At 39.2% G+C, this 21,175-nt stretch overlaps 1 protein-coding gene across 1 annotated transcript in view; it reads right to left on the reverse strand.

Annotated features, from left to right (window-relative positions):
• dmrt1 (doublesex and mab-3 related transcription factor 1) overlaps nucleotides 1-21,175 on the reverse strand; it is a 122,780-nt gene that overhangs the window by 55,694 nt on the left and 45,911 nt on the right. Inside the window, exons 5-6 of the mRNA XM_052020626.1 lie at nucleotides 18,274-18,434; nucleotides 6,042-6,216 (exon numbers count right to left, since the gene is read on the reverse strand). Of these exons, the coding sequence (XP_051876586.1) occupies nucleotides 6,042-6,216; nucleotides 18,274-18,434 (336 nt within the window). The remainder of the gene's footprint in view (nucleotides 1-6,041; nucleotides 6,217-18,273; nucleotides 18,435-21,175) is intronic.

Genomic DNA, 21,175 nt, shown 5'->3' on the forward strand with positions numbered 1-21,175 from the left:
TGTAAAATCTGCAGGGTTGAAACTTAATGCAAACAACAGTTCTGAACAAACCAACCATTTAAAGTTTACAGAACCTTAGCAATGCTGGATCCTTGGTACACAACAGTTTGCAGCAGCTATGCAATTTCAAATTAAATAGTTTAAAAGGGAAAACCTCATTTAAAGGCACTGGTGGTGGCAATATTAATTTCATTCTTTATAAAAAATGAAGGATTCCCTTTCATATCATAAGGGAATATGAGGAAAGAAAAGTATATTTTGTCATTCCTGTCAATTTATACTCCTCTATTGTTTTGTCCCTTCCTAACTGAAAATACCAACTGTTGTTTAAGAGTAAAATTTCTGAGATAATGGCATCTCTCTGAAGCATGTCTAAGGGTTTATCCTTCATACAGTATATGAACTGAGGCAGTGAGTGCTATTAGGTTATTTGACTGTATAACACAGCAAATCCAATTCAAACCCTGAATGTACAGACAGATTTGTTTACACAATGCATCTTCCAGCAGAGGTTACTAGATAGCAAAGAGGAGCAGAAATCGGCCACCTTCTCCCATCCCTATGTAAGTACCCTGAGCCACTGACTGGGGAGTCATTGTACCTAACCTCAAGATAGGATCTACAAGCTCACATGACAATTAAGCCTGGGATTTCTGGTTTACGAAATTCTCCAGCAAAACTCCAATAATCCTCTAACCAATTACTTGGAAATCACAATATTTCAAAATCTGGCTCACCAGGTGCTTATTTCCATGCTCTCTTTAACATACCAGGACCCTGTTTCCTTCACTCCACTTAAATTCACCTGGGCCCTATTTCCTGCACTCGCTTTAAGCTCACCAGCTTCACTAGAAAATATATTATGCCACTGTGTAACATTTTAAAAAAAAGTGAATTAAAAGTGTTTTCAAGCAATAGGATCCAATAATCCAAAAAATCTGCCAGTCCAGCACCACCAAAGTCCCATGCATGCCAGATTACTGGAATTTCACTGCATGGCCTTTATCTACTCAGTCAATTGTAGTTCTAGGTTTCTCAATTAACAGAGTAGAGCATACCACTTACAGGTTAAGTATCCAACAAACAGAAAATAGATTCTACATTTGGAAACAAAGCAAGCCCATGTCACACACATTTTCAAACACAAGATTAAAAAATTGCTGGGACAACTCCTTCCTTTCCATCATCTCAATCTCTGACAGGGATGCACATAGGAATTTTAAACATGTTCTTCAATGTGTGGCTGTGTCAACATTCCGAGAAGAATTACTACACTGAAATGAACTGGAACAAAATGATTGTAGTTGCAGACAGATACTGTTGAGTAGGAAGTCAAACAGTCTGTCATAAGATGGGGAAAATTACTTCTTCTCTGCAGGCTGCAGAAATTTTTCTTTTCCTTAGGCAGTCCCTTAGGATGGAGCATGGCTTGCTTCCATCTAGTTCTGTAAGTTTTGAGGTGGCTGAAGAGTCCTATGTGCCATCCACAGACTCTGCCACACTGAGGCAGGTGCGGCTTGAGGGATGGGGGTGGGGAGGCAATGGAAGTATGGGTAGATTGCTGGTGTTGTGTACTCCTTCCACCATTTGCACGTGCCACTGTATGCTCCCACTATAGCAACTCAAGGTGCTCAGTGCCTTCTCAGATGTTCCTTCGCCATTCTGAGCAGTCATGGGTAGAGAGCTGGTGAGAATACCAGTTTTTCAAGAAGACTTTGAAAAGTACCTTCTCTATCCTCCTGTAAAATCAGTTGATATGATGGAAGTTTGCAGGTAGGGTATTTCTGTGTTTTAGAGTGGTCTCCCATTAAGTGTACTCAGGGTCTTGATGCAGAAGATGTTGGCCCACGCGAGAAAGACTGACACTGGTTCACCTATCCTGCAATGGATTTGGAGGATTTTTGGTGGTAATTCTCTAGTGCAGACTGTCCATGTCCCCAAGCAAATGGGAGGGTGAGGATCTCTTCTAGCTGGTAAATCATGAGCTTGGGGACGGGTTTGCAATCTTGGTTATCGAATACTCTTTTCTTCAGTTGGCTGAAGGTTGTATTGGAAGATTAGAAGCGGTGGTGAATTTCATCATGAATGAAGAGGTTACTTCTGAGATATAGAAGGTGATCCATGTTTTCCAGTTTCTCTATGGACCTTGAGTGTCAGAATGGGGATATACAACAGATTGATAGAGGATCTTTGACTTCTGGATATCCATTCTTTCAATTAAGCAAAGGAGTGAATAACGATCTGGAAGATAGCCTTCCAATATGCACAGACACAAATGTCACCGTCGTCCCATCTTAGTTCTGGAAACAGAATGTCGAAGGTTGAATCACTTCCTGTTTATCCCGTAGATTAACTCCACTCCAACACACAGCTTGCCAGAAGTGAGGGGCAGAAGTGCAGCAAGGAAGACCAAGGAGAGGTTTGGTGTGATGACACTACCTTGCCTGATCCCAGACTGCACTGGAATTTGGTCTGTGATGGACTCATTGTTTAGCATTGTGGCTCATAACAAAAATAGAATGGTAATTAATTTCTGAGAACAGCCACAGTTGAGAATGATTCTCCTTAATTCCCTCAGCTGATGGAGTTGAAAACTTCTATGAGGTCAAGAAAAGTCATATGCCATACACGGTGCTGCATCCTGTATTTGCCTTAGATTTCTTGCATGTGAAGATCATATCCACTATACCTCTTGATGAATGGAACCCACACTGCTCTCCGACTCTGGCACAGAAACCACTAGTAGGGATCAGTTTGTCTCCCTTTGGGACTTAGGCCAGGGACTGCTCAGGTCCAAGGAGAATTTCTCCTTGGCCTCATTTGCAACTGCAATAGTTGGGGCGTACGCACTGATTACCATAGCATGCTAGTTTCACTTCAGAACGAGCTAGAGGGTTATGAGATGTTTATCCCTCAGTTACTAAGATACTAGAGCAGCTCATTCTTGATTGTAAAACTGATCCCATGAAGATAGTTCTTTTTCAAGTGTGTCTTTCCAGAAAAAGATGTAACCACTACCTTGTTCTTTAAGTTGGTCTTTTCCTATCTTACTAAGGGCAGTTATGTCAGTGTCAAAACATCTGACTTCCAGGACTACAATAACAAAACAGTGCTCAGGTCTTTGCCTGCTGGTGTTCATGATGATCCCAACATTCCACATCTTGAATCCATTTTAAGGTTGGAAACTGCCTATACGTGATTTCCTCTACCACGAGGTGGCCCTTTTAAACAGGCATTACATGATCTTCAATGAGCAAAGCTTTGTTCCAATGGCAAGAAGGTCCAAGATGACTGAAGACCTGGGTCTACCATAGGGACTTAACACAAACTCGCACAAGGAAAGATACACACAAATACCCATTCATATTCTTAAGTACATACAGGTGCACTCCCACAACACGTTTTGACACAAACGGGAATGAGATCAAGCTAACACTGTATTGGCTGAGTTAGACTCTCCCGAAGAATGAATATGTCCCATCAGCTGGCAAAACACATGCCAGAACCCATCTACTCTCCACAGGAATGAAAATAACTCAAATGCCTTACTGGTACAGTCATGTAAATTTCTTACCAGGGTGCCGGTATCACAAATACTCATCTATATTAGCTTACTTTAATTTCTGACTCACCCACAGAGCACCAGGTGATCATGATCTGCCGACATTAGGAGTTATCTCTGGGGGAGTTTCAAGTGTGGGTACTGTGCTGGGTTGCAGGCCTCAGCCACAATGGCTGCTATGACCCAGCAATGAGATGATTTGGGGGGGTGGGGGGGAAGCAAACGACAAACGACAGCCATGGCACAGTCCCAGAAAATCAAATGACAATTGTGAGAGGGCAGCTTCACTTGTTGCAGTGTGTAGGGAAACGGTGTGGGGGGGGGGGGGGGGGGGGGGGGGGGGGGGGGGGGGGGGGGGGGGGGGGGGGGGAGAGAGAGAAAGAGGGTGCAGACAAGAGCATGAATCTTTATGCAAGTTTAGGACACTTAAACTCTACATTTTGCCATAATTTAGTTAAAACACCGCAAGCAACTGAAATTGCGGGTGGGGTGCCGAAGATATGCATGTAACAAAGTGGTTTGCATCAGAATCTGCACTTTAAAATTTGCCTTACAGGGATGAAAACTTCTGTAAAAACTGCCAAAATAAAAATCCTACCACCTTTCCTCAATTCCCTTACACTACCACCTTGTCTCACTAGGTTGACTTGCATTCACTACAGTGCATTCACCATATACTGTACACATATCAAACAAGGCAGTCTCAGGCTGCATATTACCTATCAGATCAACTCAAGGTATGAAATGACAGAGGTATCCCAGTAGGAACGCCCATGTCTTTTATAACAGAACTGCACAGCTCTGCAGAATTCAGCTCCAAAACCTGCATCTTGAAATTACTTAAAAGGACATCGTAACTAACTGGCAGAGCGAGTGCACACTATTGAACTGACAACAACATGGCTACAGCCTCGAGTGAGAGAAGAGCAAAGGATCAAGCTAGGAACAATGCAAAAGGAAAGCAACTTTTTAAAAATTCCTAAGAACTATTCTCAATAATGTTGGGACTGGATTGTATTATGTTGGTTGACATGGGAATATTTTATCCAAAACTTCTCTCTTCACAATTTTAATACAGACATTAATTACTTATTTTAACAATTTAATGCTTGCCTTAAAATTACAAATATGTTAATGTTTCCTATTAGCTAGTTCCCCAAAGTGCCTTTCAGAAAGCATATTCCACTGTCTGTTAAGCATTTTAAAACTAGCTGGAAGACGTCATTCACATCAAAATATACGGTGAAGATTCAGTTCTGAAATTTTCACAAAGGGTCACATCAAATTGTTCATCACACTTTCAATGTTGATTGACATTTCCATATGATGCAGTTGAAGCATTTAATTTGCTTTTGTCTTCATACTAAAGCACAGTTTCAGTTACAAAGCTAATATGATTAAATATTTTACGATTCCTATTTTCATTTTAAAATGGGCAATCTTCTTTGGCTAAATGTTCTGATGCCACATTTTGTGAAGTAAATTAAATGAGTATAAATTGTTTCTGAAACAATTAAAAGACATCATTATTGCAATGTTTTGAGACATTTTGTGCTTTTTTTTTTTACACACAGGAAGTAAAATATTTATTTTTTGAGATCAGGCTACTGATATCATGAACAGCATTTATGTCCATCTTTAATTGCCACTTAGGTGAAGATGGTGAGCCATCTTCTTAAATTGCTTAGTTCTTTTGGGTAAAGATACTCCAACAATGCTGTTGGGGACAGAGCTCCAGATTTAGATACAGGAACACTGATGGAATGACTATAAATATCCAAGTCAGGATGATGTGAAGTTTACATGTGCATCAAGTCCTTGTTCTTTTTGGTGGTATAGTTTGCTGGCTTAGGAGATGCTGTTGTAGTAGTCTTGGCAAGTAATTGCAAGGTATTTTGTAAGTGGTATATACCGCAACCACTGTGTGCCAAGGGTGGAGGCAATGAATGTTTAGAGTGGTGGAAAGAGTAACAACCAAGCAACCTGCTTTATCCTGGATGGTGTGAAACTTCCTTAGTGTTTTTGGACCTGCACTCATCCAGACAAGTGGACAGCATTTAATCATGCTCCTGATTTGTGCCTTCTAAGTGTTGGAAAGGCTTGCTAAAATATACATGCAAAAGTGCTTAAAGCTACAAAGGAAGGGAAGTTTAAAAATTGTACAAGAGAATATGAGAAATGGAAAAAGAGAAGTCACATTAGTGACATATATAGGACACTTTTGAAACTATTGTTAATGCATGCTCTTCGGCAAAATAGAGGAAAATTAACCACATACCTAGCCCATGTTGTACATTAAAAAAATACACTATTGTCCAATTCTCTTCACCTTGATAAATAAGTAGTCTTCCACTCCAAAACTGTACTCAGCGCTTGTTGACTGGTATGAATAAATGCTGAGCAACCTCAGTGAAACATATCCTCTTGTAACACACTGAATCATTAAAAATTGAATTGACAAAAATAAAATTTAACCTACCATTGGATTTTACATCTGAGAAGGAGGAGCCATCTTCCAGAGTGAACAGCTGAGGAACACAAGCAGCTGTGCTTAGTCCCTGTCCCAGGTAAGAGGCAGCAGAGTAGTAGGAATGCATCCTGTACTGAGGTGTCACATTGTGGCCCGAAAACCGGCTCTCTGGAGTTTTCATTTGCTGTAATGAAAAGAACATATATTCCACCTGTCAATCCTTTGTGCAGATGTCTCTAAAATTCAGTACTTTTGTATTTAGAGAATATTACAAAAGACTGGCAACTACACAATGGGTAATATGTATTCTTTAGTAATATCTGAAAATGAGAAAAATCTGTGTTATATTTACACCTATGTAAACACTATAATTAGTGAATAAAAATATAGCTCCTAGTGGGTACATGGCCAACTAGACCTGTAGGAAGAAACTGATTGCAGAGCTCCCCCTGTGGATCAGTATCTTAAGGCACGGTTAGTATGACATCTATAACTATTGAGGTCAGAATTAAAACAAAATAACTGGACAGATTGGTGGAAGTATAACATAGATGGTAGGAAAAATAATGAGATAGCTAGTTAAAGTGAAAATAGAAGAACATGTAGAGTTAAATAATGAATAGTTAGCATGGATTCAAAAGGGACGATTTTGCTTGACCAACATTGAATTTTCTGAAGATGCAACAGATAGACAATAGCCATTCTTTAATAATTTATCTAGATTTTCAACAGGCTTTTGATAAGGGATCCCATAGAAGACTAAAGATAAAAGAATGCAGAGTTGGTATGAAGTAGTGGGCACAGTTCTGGCTGCCATAAGGATATACAGGCAATGGAGGCTGCAGAGTTACAAGGATCATACAAGGTACACAGGTATAGAAAAGGCACTGAAAGGTAACCTAATAGAGGTCTTTAAAATGATGAAAGGTTTTGATATACAGCGAGAATATTTCCAGTTGTGGGAAAGGGCATAATTATCAACCACCAATGTAAGGAAGTCACCATTTAAATCCAATCGGACAATTCAGAAGAAAATTCCTTTACTGAAAGTGATGAGAATATGGAATTGCCCACAGGGAGTAGTTGAAGCAAAATGTGCAGATGCTCTTAAGAGCAGGCTGGTCAAGTATATGAAGAAGAAAGGAGTAGAAGGTAATGCTGACAGATTTGGATGAGGGAAGATGTGAGAAGGCTCAAATGGAGTATAAATGCTAGCTGGAACTGGATGGGCTGAATAGCCATTTCTATGTTTACTCCACATAACCCAATGTAATCCTATGCCATACAATGGCCTCTGGGATGCATAAAGTGACCAGGCTCCATTTGTGTAAAACCAGCTCTCTTCATGTAGACAATAGAACAAATGTTACAATTTGCCTCCACAGTGCTGGGAGGGTAATTGGTTAATAATCCCCATCAGAAAGTCAGTATGTGTGACTGTGTGAGTGTTTGGATGCTAGTAAGGACAGGAGTAGGATTCACATCTCCTATATAATTGATGAGAACTGAATAACTAATTGCACGTGATAAGCAGTTGGTGTACCAGAGGGCTGCTGATACCCAAGGACCTGCATCACAGAGAACCAAAATGGGGAAATGCAAACAGAGTCATACAGCATGGAAACAGGCCCTTCAGCCTTCAAGCACACGAACACTAATCTGCCTGTATTCTCTCCACATTCACGCAACACCCCACCCTTCCCAGAGTCTACCACTAGCCTATAAACTAAGGGGCAATTGATTGGGGCCAAATAACCTACCAAGCAGAATATCTTTGGAAGGTGGGAGGGAACTGAAGCATCCAAGAGAAACCCAAGCAGTTACAGGGAGAATATGCGAACTCCACGCAGACAGCACTAAAGGTCAGGATTAAATCCGGGTGGCTGGAGTTGTGAGGCAGTAGCTCTACTATCTGCATCACTATGCTGCTCCACATAAATGGAGTAGAAATAGACAAAATAAACAATCATTGATAAAGCACAAATGATAATGAATTATTCACATTTGTGTTTGAAAAAGTGTCAAAATCAGTTAATGGCTACAGCTAGTGAATTCAGCTTATTTTGTCCCCCTCAAGAAGCAATGGGTATTTAATTCAATGCATTTGGTAGTTCAACCCCTTGTAGTGTGAAAGAACATTGGTTGAGAAATTCTTTTATCATGTAATTGAATGGAAGAGCCAGGGAGAACGAAAAACTGTATCTGCAAATATTTTTGTTACTGATCTTTACCCAGATTTATTTTTAATTGGTTCTTTCAGATGCTAGATGCAGAATTTTACTTTGACCTTACTACCACTTGCATGGAAACTGCACATCAGGAATTGGAGGCACGAACTTAATACATAGTTCAGTGTAAAAGCATTTCAATGCATGGGAGACTGGTCAATCTCGGAGAAGCAGATGTAAATATATTTCTAAATAGCTTCATCAACAGAAATCAATCCAGATTCAATTTTTCTGCTGTTATTCAAAAAACGAGCTTTGAAGCCTCAAATTGATCTAGCATTATTGGATCAGAATAGTAAATAATTAAGTGCACATTAAAAGGTAATAAATTTCACTATCTTTAAGCCAAACAGTATATTTACATTTAATTTAGTGAATAATTGAACGTGATTCTTTATCTAATATCAAAATGCATTGAAATTTGGGTTTAAATCCACAAATTGCCAGTTTTGATTATGGTTTCCAGTGTCATTCTGATCAAATTAATGCAAATGGATATTAATAAACTTTACTGTACCAGGCCAGTAATTTACACATGGTAAAGCATTACATAAATAAAAATGGAACTTCCATTTAAATAGGTATGTTAATACTCAAGAAAGGCTCGAAAGGTCTTTGCAAAGAAAAGGGAAAATGACATTGAATTAGCAAGGGTATTACAAACCAAGATAGCTAGTGAGAAGAATTTTATTGGTGGGGGGGGGGGCGAAGAGAAGGGGGAGGTGTTAAGACATGGAAGACTTTGGGTGGATATAGTTGATGGTTCTGTCAATAACAGAGGATCAAGGGGAATGAGGATAAAAAGGATGTTGGAGACAGGGAAAACTTGTGGTTAAAGGAAGACAGCATAGGCCGAAATACTTCCTGTGGTGATTTTAAGATCTTAATGGCATTTTTGAGGATTTCCAATCCCCTAATGAGTAGTCACTCATTTACATGCCATTCACAATGCACTTATATCCTAATGAAGTTACACACCAATACAACACCATTTAGCTTATTGATCTGTGAACATTTTCTTCTGTGCAGTGTTTCACGGCACAGAAAAATATGGCATTTGACGAGTAATGAAACAAAACTGTGAAGTAAGAAAGTATATGAGAAGAAAATTCAGATGACAGGAGTGCTACCACAGGCAATGGTACATGCAGAAGCACAACGGAGTGAACAGCCTGATCCTGTCTGCAATTAATGCAGCATGTGTTAGGAATGATGTTGGCTTTTGTCAACTTTCGATTGTTGATGCCTTTTGTATATTTCTACTATCTATTTCATTATTGAGAGCAAAATCATTGATTAAGAGTTGTAAAGTGAGTCAACTAGCTAGCTGGTAAAACCCATAAACGATAGCTAGATGAAACTGGTTATTATTTATTTTTTTATTTTCAGTCCCAAGCTTCCACAGCAGGTATGTGAGGATTCAAGAAAGGTGCGCAATGGCCTCCTGGACTAAGGAACCAATAATGCAGCCTTGTACTCAGTGGAAAACTACACCATCATTGAAAATGAGGCATGGGAGATAGCAACGAGGATTTTTTTTTTAAGAAACAGAGTACCCTGCTGTTATATAAAACAGACAGAGAAGCCTTATTTTCGACCTCCTGTTTGGAAGTGGGCCCCTTAAAGTCTGTAACACCATACAACTTGCAGGGTTTTTCAGTATGCTGGACCTCTGCCCTACATTGATACAATGATCCTGTGCTTCCTTGGGCTGGTTCATCAGAAGGCCCGATAGCTAATGCCACATATCTTCATTTCAGCGGCCATCTGGTCCAGCCAGCTTTCTGGCCGATGATCCATTATTTTTGCCAGATGGCTAGGCTGGCTTGTGTGGCTTTGTACAGACAGGCAGCAGCCACATATGTACTCCAATCACATCACTGTTGCTGGGAACTTCCTCAGCAGCTCTAGTGATTTGCATGGGAACAGATCTCAGGACTGCTGTGAAGACAGTGACGTGAGACAGTGTGTTATTGTTCTCTCCTTGCATTCCAGAATTTTAAAGCCAGAAAGGCAGTCCATTGAGCTGGTCTTGAGCCAGTCTATTGAGCAAGTCCTGGAGCTTGTGATAGATGGTGTGTGTGATGCAAAGTCCTGTAAGGTGCTGGCTTTCTCTTTGGTACAGACAGGTGCAGCTGATGCTTGTGTAATACCTGTTGGAAGAAAGAAGAATGTTAGTAAGAATGTTAGACAGCAGGTACATCTTCAAATGTAACATGGCCCATCATGATTCAGCTTTTGAGTAACTTAAGGATATGATACAATTTAGAGAAAATGAGTCAGCACCCCATTCAAATTTCTTTTCTTAGACTGGTACTATGTGCGCAGGAACTTTTGATAATTGGATCAATAATATTTTAATCAAAATCTTTCAAAGTAACCAAAGAATTTGAAGGAAAATTGAGTAACATTTAAGTGGGAGAGTCAGTGTTAAATGGTTTAAGCCAGTATAGTACAGATTATGAAACCTATCTGGAGAAATTAAATATTCATAAGGGTAAACTATAAACTAATAGCCAAATTGCAAAATAATACAAACAATAAGGAATGGTTACCAAATTGTAGATAATTTCCTTTTGTTTGTTATGCCTATCCTTTATATTATAAAATAATTACTTGATAAAGACCAATGAAAACTGCAATTTGTGACAGGCCTTTATTTGAGACACCTTTATTTATATACTTTATTGATATACATAAACATATGCCATTGTGATAAGTGAATGAGAAACACAATATCTATTTAGTGGTCAATTCTTAGCTTAATAACATAGATTAACAAAGTAAAGAAGAAAGCAGAATATTTGAGAACATTTCAACTCACCTTTCTCTTTCAGTTGGTGACCAGTTTACTGGCAATTGTTAGAGTTCAATTTTTATTGCATCTGTCCATTTTATTGTTTCTGTCTATTCTTTTAACCCCTGTAGCCTTATTTCATGCATTACACTTTTTCCTGAATTCGTCATTTCATTATTTAATTTTTTTGGTATCAAATCAATTGATGCTGAAGTGATGTCAATTGCATTGTTTTTGTTAACTGATCAGACTAAAAATTGTAAAAGCATTCTTCCTTATTACTAATACAATTAAAATTACTCATTTATGTACAAGACTAGTGGCTTTTCTGTCAACACCTAGCAATACATAAAAGGAAAAGCAGTGAAGATGTATTAACGAATTGAAGAATTTTCTTCCATGTCTCTGTGGGTAAAAGTATCTGGAGTTCTCTTTCCCATTCATTCTTAATTTTATCAAGTGTCTCTTGACATATTTTCATAATTAGATCATAAATTATTGCTAATTCTTCAATTAGTTAATACATCTTCAGTGTGTGCCAGGCACTCCTGGATACAATTTAAGGTGGTTCACAGGACCCATATGTCGAAGGACAAGTTAGCCCGTTTTTAATCACCATATAAATCCTACATGTGAAAGATATAATTCAGAGGTGGCTTCCCTGACACATATGTTTTGGTCCTGTCCTCTTTTGGAAAAATATTGGAAAGACATTTTTAACATTATTTTAACTGTATTGAAAATTGATTTACAACCTCACCCAATCACTGCGATTTTTGGGCTACCAATGTTGGAATCTGGCCACTTATCTGCTGCTGCTTGTCATATGATTACCTTTCTAACATTAATGGCCAAGTGATCCATTTTGTTTAAATGGAAGGATCCAATACCTCCCACTACTTGTCAATGGTTTTCTCAGACTATATCATGTTTAAACTTAGAAAAAATTAGGAGTGGCACTGTTGATTCTTCGCTTAAATTTGAGGAAGTTTGGAGTCCATTCATTCAATATTTTCATATAATATAGATCCCTTTCCAATAGTCTTTGAACTTAGAGGAGCGGAGTTGACGACATAATAATGCTCTTTGTTCATCGAAAAATTAGTCCAGTTTTTTTTTCTTTTGAATTTTTTTTTAAGTTTGTTTTGTTTTATTACTTCTGATTTTTTTTATTTGTTTTTTTTAATATAATAAATTTTTCTTTCTCTTTTTGATTTTTTTTGTAATATATTTGTTTACTAAGAAACCGTGGGGCCTAGAAAATCTTTTATTCTTTATGACTATATATGTCTGATTGTCCTCCCGATCTCTTTGTATTACGTGTATAATTACTGATGTTATATGCATTAATCTGAATTAATTTGAAAATTAATAAAAAGATTGAAAAAGAAAAGGGAAAACAAAGGTGATAAAAAACAATTAAATGCAGCCAGTAAGATGATGTCTCAAATTAAAATGCTATATACTCATGGCTGCATGCAAGTAGTAAAAAGGATTTAATGGTTTTCTTAAAATCCACAATATTTTAAGATCATTATACTGGTTGGAACCAAATGCTGGAATTGAGCAGTAAAACTGTATAGAAGTTTGCTTAAAAAATCTACAATCTAGAAAATGATCTTTATTCCTGTAAATTGATGTCGACAAATCGGGATATCCCAGTGGACAATTAAGAAGTGACATAATTATTCACTGAAATTTTGTTTCCTTGTAGACTATTCTATTTTGATCTCTCAAAAAATTACAAGATTCTAAAGAGAAGTACTTAAACATTAGTAAACAGAATGCAATGCTACTTGGAGTAGGCCTCGGAACTCCGGGAAATTAGCTACAAACCTCTGAAGGAGAGAGCTAGGTGATGAGGAGAAATGTCTGTGTTGAGGGATTCCATCCACGGCTTTGATCTATCTTTCAACAAATGCCGAGTCTCTCCCTGATTCTGTCTCAAAGGCCACCAAATCAAATCAGGTCTTCTTTCACGGTTACTGTCTTCAGTATTCATTTTAGTTCTATTATATCATGCTCTTCTAAAACTGTTTTTATATCTGCACCTCTACTTCCTTTCTCTTTCTTTAGCAACTTGGCTTAAATCTTGACAAATCAGATAACACAGAGAAATCTATACCTAGCTAGTGTTGGAGGTTCAGATTGATTCTTAAGACATTATGAATTAAAACAAAAATAGGGACCTATTCTGAGGATCAACATCCCACTTACAGCACTTGGCTGGAAGACATCCAACTGAGTATCACGTTGGACCATTTTACAGAGAACACAAGCAGCTGCCAACAAAGTTGTTAGCTCCCCCCTTTACATATATACATTGCAACTGTAAGGTGCAACACAAGCGCAAGTGGGGCAGGACAGAAGAAGCACCCATGAGATGCACTGTATGTTAACAGTGAAAATAATTTTAGAATCAATGCAATTTGTACAATGGAAGCAATTTTTCAGTGCAGAAAAAAAGGATCATTCTTGGGAGGGCCTTAGTCAGCTATTATTGCAGGATTTGAAGGCTTGCACAAGCCTGCAAGAACATCTGTCTTGTTACCTTCTATCAGGAATTTTTAAAAATCATACAAAAGAAACCCTGTGGGGAATGGTAGGTTGTAAAGACATTGAAATGCACACCTTCAACCTGATGCATCTGAGCTAATAAGCATGCATCATGAGCTTAAAGTGTTGTAGTGGTGCCTGGGACATGCTGTCTACATGGTATATGCCAAGCAGTTTGCAGCATGAAAGCATGTCCGATTTTTATAATATTCAGAGTATGCAGTGTTTTCCAGTTGCTCCAAATGGGAAAGAGTACAGGTTTTACAAGTTAAGTGGAAGCAATTGTAGCATACAAAATTTTGATGAACTACTGGGCACGGGATAGTTTGGGGTCACCTTACTTTTGCAACTACCTTCTAAATTGCTATCTTCTTCCTTACTTGATTTTGTGGATATTGGTGACTATTAAGTTGGGGCAGAAACTTCTTTGTAGGTCTTGTAAAGAATGTTGATCTGAAAGTCTGGAGTCCCAAGAAGAGCAATTCTTCCATACATCTTACAGAGTGGGAATTCAATAAGTGCATTACAGAATTTGCCAGGTCTTCAAATGTGATTCTCTGTTCTAGATTGCAGAACTATGAATGTTCTCTCTCCTTTCACTTTTCAAAAGTAATGATTTTCCAACTCTTAACTCTGATCAGCTTATAATGACCACAGCACAGCTTTAAATATTTGCAGGGGTACTTCCAAAATTCCAGTGTGGAGGATGCAAACTGCCAAGCCCCTGCAAGTCCACAGCAAAACTTAGCATAAATAAATGTCTGGGCACCAGATCCAAATTTTAAGGTGAAACAGATACACAAGTAGTCAAAAGGAAAAACCACCTTACTCTGTCTCCTTCCACAAATGCCACATCAGACTGTTCACCATTCTGCTTTCTGTTCTTAAAATAATTCTCAATCCATCTGAACAATTTGTTATCCATTGTGGGCTGGTTTTAACCTTCCATATTATCTGAAAAAGATTCATTCAACTACAATTGCTGTGGTGACAATTTAGCCTCAAGGTAAAAAAATTAGAGTAAATGTTATCCGAATCTCATCCCTTTAGCAACTACGACATCGTGAGTCATTGGCTGGTATTGCTAGTTGCCAACTTTGACTTGGAATCGGGTAAATGGGATGAAAAGTTACCCAGATTAACACTATCACCAACTCCTACCCCCACATCCATTTCCTACTTCAAAAGGCCAGTGAAGTACAAAATATCCACTTATAAACTGGCCTAGTGAACGCAGAAGCAATTAAGGGAAATATGCCCTTTGAGATTTTTCCTGCCATTTTCAGTCGGGACAAATGAATTTTCACATTCAGTATCAGTGCTGCTCGGGAAATCTCCAAGTGCCTAATTATTTTAAACTCAGGAAGCATATAAATCTGGTCACAACAAAATACAGTTCCCCTCTCCATCCAGACCCCACCAAAATAATTGACTGGAAAATCAACTGATCTCAGGAACAACTATTACAAGAAATTTAGGCTAGTATTGAAACTCCAGCAGAATTCCCATCTGAAGTTTATAACCAGATGGATAGTCCTTATCTGCTTCAAAATCAAACATCTACAGAAATCAAGAGGGATAGATATGTCAAAAAGCAGTAGTGCATAAACTCTGGTTCAAGCGGAGCCTTAAAGTGAGGGTTTGAAAGGCCAAGAAGCAAATGTAAGACACATTTTGGTCACTCTGGGTAAAACTGGCAAGTCAAGGAAATGTCACTTTCACTTTCCAATGGAGAAACAGTTCCTCTGCCCATTGTTAGTACCTCCAAAAGCAACAGGACCCACATTTGTGCATTCCAACAACTCTTCCAATTCAGTCACAAAATGTTAAGTTCCATCTTGGCAATTGGCTTTAAAAGATGGAAACTGGAAAGAGACTGTCAAGGACATGGAAAACGTAAATGGGGCAATAAACTGTTGATCTAGGTTGTGATGGATAGAGCTGACCACAGCCACTTGACTGAGCAGCTAGATCAAGAAGCTCTGTCATTTGTGCCCACACGTTATATTGATGTTAATGTGGGCAATGGCCTTGGAATGGTTCAGCAGACTCATACCATCCAATAAGGGGTTACAGTTTTCTATGGGTGGTGCAAGGAGTTGGTCTGTGCCTTCTGAAAGCTTCATTTATGCCCAGCAAACCCCTGAGAGGATCTACCAACAAGTGACATTCCAATCATTCAAAAGCCAATCCTGAATGTCTACTGATGGCAATTCCTGCCCGTTGTTGAAAGGAAAACTTCTGGTGGGTTCTCCTGATTTGATTCTCACTATCAATTCATGGCAGAAGCCCCTCATAACTGCGTAAGTAACCTCTAGAAGGTCCAAGGTGCTCTCCAAAATAGCCATGGCCTCCTTAATGAAAGGACTGGAATTAACTGATTGTGATTCATCTGTGAAGACAAAAATGTCTATAAACAAACTCCTTAAGTGGAGAGGCTAAGGAGTAAGATGCACTTGTGCAAGAGGATCTCTTAAATGTATGTTGAGAGCACGAGTTTGGTGCTTTGGATGTTACTTTTACGAGAATGCTTAGCTGTACTTTTTCATGATTAACTTAATTAAAGGAAAAGTAATTCAGACTTACTTGACATCTGCAACTCCAGGGTAGATGCCTTGACACCAGGTATCGTTTCCTTCTGGTCAAGTCAGACTTCCTCTGTGACCTAATGGCACAATCAGGTCTTTTTCCTTTGAGCTCTGCACTAGATTTTTCAGCCCATTCCAGTACAATATGACAAAGCACGAACAGTTTGTTTATATTATTTCTTTAAAATTTTACCAAATTGCACTCTTCCTGTTGAGAGTGGCACCGGTGACTGTTCTGGGAACCATAACAGATGCACAATTTGAACAGCCTTGTATATGTGATCTTTAAGAGTTATTTTAACAAAGGCAATTACTAAGACACAAATTTTTCATGAAACTAGTAACAATTAATTTTAAATTTTACAGCAATGAACATGAGACAACATTTTCCAGATGCAATGTCTGTGATTTTTCAGAGAGCCACTTTCAGGCATTTTGGTAAAATTATGTCTGAGGTCCTGCCTGAAATTTCACCCATAATGTATACAGGGCCTGCTGTTCCCTATAAAATGTACCTGATTTATGTTCCTACAGTGTATAGTTTATAGATTTTGACAAAGTTCTTGCTGTCAATGCATGAATGCCATTATCCTGTCAGCTAATGCAAAGAGGAGCCATGATGTTGAAAGTCGTGTACAGTACATCTCAGCTACAAGAAAATGGTCATCGAGCAAATGCTGGCAAGAGATAAGATTACAACAAGAACAAGGAGAAATGTAAAATTAGTACATGCAGCTGAAGCATGAGGATAAAAAAAATTAAGAACTGAGGTATTAGACCAGAACGCAGTTCAGAGAGAAGTAATAATGCAAAGACAAATAAACTGAACAAAAATGTACTTACCTTCTCATCACTTTCATTTCTCTGAAAATTAAAACACACCAATATAAAATAAATTCTTTCTTCTATATATTCAATATAATATCTGATTAGCTCAACCAGTTTTTAATAGATTACCAAATCAAGTAACAAGAATAGTAACAGATGGTCAGCTGGCACAGAGCTTGATGGGCTGAGGAGGGGAGACACTCCTGTCCCTCCTGGCCTACAGGCAGTGCTGTAAGGGCACTTATATTTTCCTAGAAGCTGTCCTTGCTAACAACCCACTCTTCCAGCCCCACTCTTTTGGGCTGCCAGGCTTTAAGAAACCTGCGAAACCCAGTTGCCAGCATTAAAACAGATTGAAAGAAAGGCCTTGCAACTCATTTTAATATTTAAATAGCTACACCACATTGTGGATGTCCACCCACTCCACATTCATCCACCCCACTTCCATGGAACCTGATAGTGATCAGGCTGGAGTTGGCTTTGAGCTTTTGAAGGTATTTACTTTTCATCTCACCCCAACACACTCAAGGGTTAAAATTTGCCTTAAGCATGCCCCGGAATGATAGAACATGAGCGCCCACTATAAATTCAGCTGGTTATTGCTGAAGCAGGTCCAAGGATCTGACAGTCAGAGGGTCAAGCACTGATTGCTTGCCTTTAGAATCCTCCTTGGTTCATTGTCAGACCCTCCAGTTGTTGAGGGACCCTGGCACTAGCCCATCATTGGTGCCTAGAAATGTTCTTTGGACATATTTCAGAAAGTTACAGCAAGAGTCCAGGAAAGCCTCCAGTTTCCTCAAGTACACCGAATGATAGGTTTATGCCTGTTGTACGGCTGGACTCACTGGGGAAGCCTCGGTTGTAAAGGAATAAGAGAAGCCCGAGACCTAACAGGTTCTATCCCCTTTCCCCTCACTCTTCCAGCTGGTCAATGGACATTCCTTGGGGAAAGGCTCAGAAAAAAATACCCCAAAGTTTCTTTACATAAACCATCCAACACATACTTTTCTTTTCACAAAGTCACCTTAAAGAGGCAATTAACAGCTTATTCAAATAATTATACGCATCAGCAAAATGACTATAACAGATCATCATTGGGGAATCAACGTTAATCCTACCTGCCACTGGTTTCCTGTTTGGCCAGAAACTAATGATGCAGAGAGTCCTCGAAGGCTGTTTTTCACAGTTGACCCTCCCAGTGCTGAACCCACGTCAGAAGCAGGTGAGTCTCCTGCCACCGCCACCTGGTACTGGGGATAGTTGTAAAGATTGTTGTAGTAAGCTGGATAGAGAGACGGCTGATAAAAGTTGCTGTAGTAGGAAGAGTCCACTACCAGGTCTGGGGTGGCCTCCAGGTGCCCTCTGCTGGTTATGGAAGGGATATCCTGGAGATGCAATCGCCCCTCTGAAAAAGAGAAAACAAAAATATAATGTTAGAAGTATGTATTTTTCCCCCATTTCAAGCAATAAAGGAAAGTCACATCTAGTTCACTGTGCATGCTCAGAAAATATTACACTAGGAACAATTTCTTATGAAATTTGGGCATAAACGTGTAACATATTTCAAGTCAGTAAGAAATAATAGAAGATGATTAAGGGGCATCCACTAACATTAATGATAGGAACTCTTGGATTATAAACACACAAAAGAATATTTTAGTTGTGCACAGACAACAACTTATAATTAGTGAGGACCTAAAATGTCCCAAGGAGCTTCAGAGGAATGTCATCGGACAAAATTTGAATTAAGCCAAAGAAGAAAGTGATGCAGGCAATCAAGTTTGGTAAATTGGTAAAATTGATAAATTGGTTTACTATTGTCACATGTACCGAGGTACAGTGAAAAAAAAGCTTTGTTTTGCATGCCATCCATACAGATCATTTTATGACAGTGCATTGAAGAAGTACAGGGGAAAACAATAACAGAATGCAGAATAAAGTGTTACAGAGAAAGTGCAGTGCAAGTAGACAATAAGGTGCAAATCCACAATGAGGTATATTGTGAGGTCAAGACTCCATTTTATCATACCAGAGGACCATTCAATAGTCTGAGCTGTCCTTGAGCCTGGTGGTACGTGCTTTCAGGCATTTGTATCTTCTGCCCAATGGGAGGGGGGAGAAGAGAGAATGTCCAGGGTGGATGGGGTCTTTGAATACGTTGGCTGCTTTACCAAGGCAGCAGGAGATGTAGACACAGTTAAGGCTGGTTTCGTGATGTGCTGAACTGTGTCCACAACTCTCTGCAGTTTCTTGCGGTTTCAGGCAGAGTAGTTGCCATACCAAACCATGATGCTTCTGGATAGGATGCTTTCTATGGCACATCGATAAAAATTGGTGAAGTCAAAGAGGACATGCCAAATTTCCTTAGCCGCTGGTGCGCTTTATTGGCCATGGCATTCTCATGGTTGGACCAGGACAGGCTATTGGTGATGTTCACTCCTAAGAACTTGAAGCTTTCAACCCTCTTGATCTCAGCACCATTGATGTAAACAGGAATGTGTGCACCATCCCCATTCCCGAAGTCAATGAACAGGCCTTTTGTTTTACTGACATTGAGGAAAAGGTTGTTGTCACGACCCCATGCCATTAGGCTCTCTATCTCCTTCCTGTACTCTGACATCGTTAATTGAGATTCAGCCCACTACAGTGGTCATCAGCAAACTTAGAGGTGGTTTTAACAAATAGATAGATTTTGAAGAGTGTTATAATGGAGAATGGAGATAGAAAGATGGGGGTATACTGAGGAAACTCCAGAGGTTACAGCCTAAACATGGCTGACAAAAGTGGAGAAATGTCACAGTAAAAAATTTCTTCCCCAGAGGGTGATGAATCTCTGGAATTCTCTGCCCCTGTGGGTGGTGCAAGCTGGATCATTATTAGCATTTTAAAGTGGAGGTGGATAAATATTTGACAGGTCGAGGAATAGAGGGTTGTGGAAAAATAGCACAGGAATTGAGGCCAGCATAGATGCACATATTAAATGGTGCCACTGGCTTGAAGGGCCCAATGGCCTACTCCTGCTCCTGTTTTCTTGTGTTCTTGTGTTGTGGAGAGGTGAAAATTAGGGATCCACAAGGAACTTGACTCGGAGGAATACAGATATCAGGGAGATCGGCTGGAGAAGATTACAAAGACAAGGAGGGTGAAGCCATGCAGCAACTTGAAAACTGGGAGGAATAATTAAAAAAAAACAAGCTGCTGGTTCCATAGGCAACATAGGTCAGCTAGCAACAAGGGCAATGGCCAAGTAGAACTTTGTGCATGTTAAGGGCTGCATGGTTTTGTGTTCAAGTTTACGGAGGATGGAAAGATGTGAAAGCAGCTGTAGAACATTGGAATAGTCAAGTCTTAAGGTAACAAAGGGATGGATGAGGGTTTAAACAAAGGTAAGCTGAGGCAGCTAATGGCAGGAGATGAGTGATGTTACATAGGCAGGGAGTAGGGGGAGGGGGTGGGAATAGGCATCTTTGATGATGGCACAGAGACAGAGTCTAACGTTCATCTCAGTGCTTCCCAAGCTTGTGAACAGCTTGGTTTGGAGAACCTCAAATGATGGGATGAAAATGGTATGCAGGGAACAGTGTTTATTGCAAGAATTGAAGACAATATCTTCACTCTTTCTAATATTAAGTTGACTAGAAACTTCCAGCATTATCAGAAGAGAATTATGAGGAATCAAAAGCAATTGAAGAGTCAGAAGATTTGACGATAATGTACAGCTGGGTGCCGCAGTACTGCTGTGTATAATCAAAGCATATGTGGAGCTGAAGAAGATTCATGTAATGCTGTTGCAGAACAGTATGTAAACAATAAGTAGACGCTGCTGCAAAATGGGGAAAATGCATTATTTTACTATTCACATGTTCACAGCAGCAAAAGAACACGTGCAGCATGCAGACGAATTCCAACTTCAGAATATGGAGAACACAAAATAAATGTTGAATCTTTCTGGATTTCTAAAAACTCATGCACTCAACACAAAGCAATACATTTTTGCCCAAACACTCATCTTTCAGAAGTTGTAACTGATAGAGAAAAATATGGGTATAGAATATTAGTTGGGCCTCAGAGATTCTCATTTGAATTCTTAAATTATGTCCCAAAATATTCAAAAGATAAAAGGAATACAGAAGGAATGAAAGGAAG

The sequence above is a fragment of the Pristis pectinata genome, chromosome 7 (genome assembly GCF_009764475.1).
Source record: "Pristis pectinata isolate sPriPec2 chromosome 7, sPriPec2.1.pri, whole genome shotgun sequence".
Lineage (NCBI taxonomy): Eukaryota > Metazoa > Chordata > Chondrichthyes > Rhinopristiformes > Pristidae > Pristis > Pristis pectinata.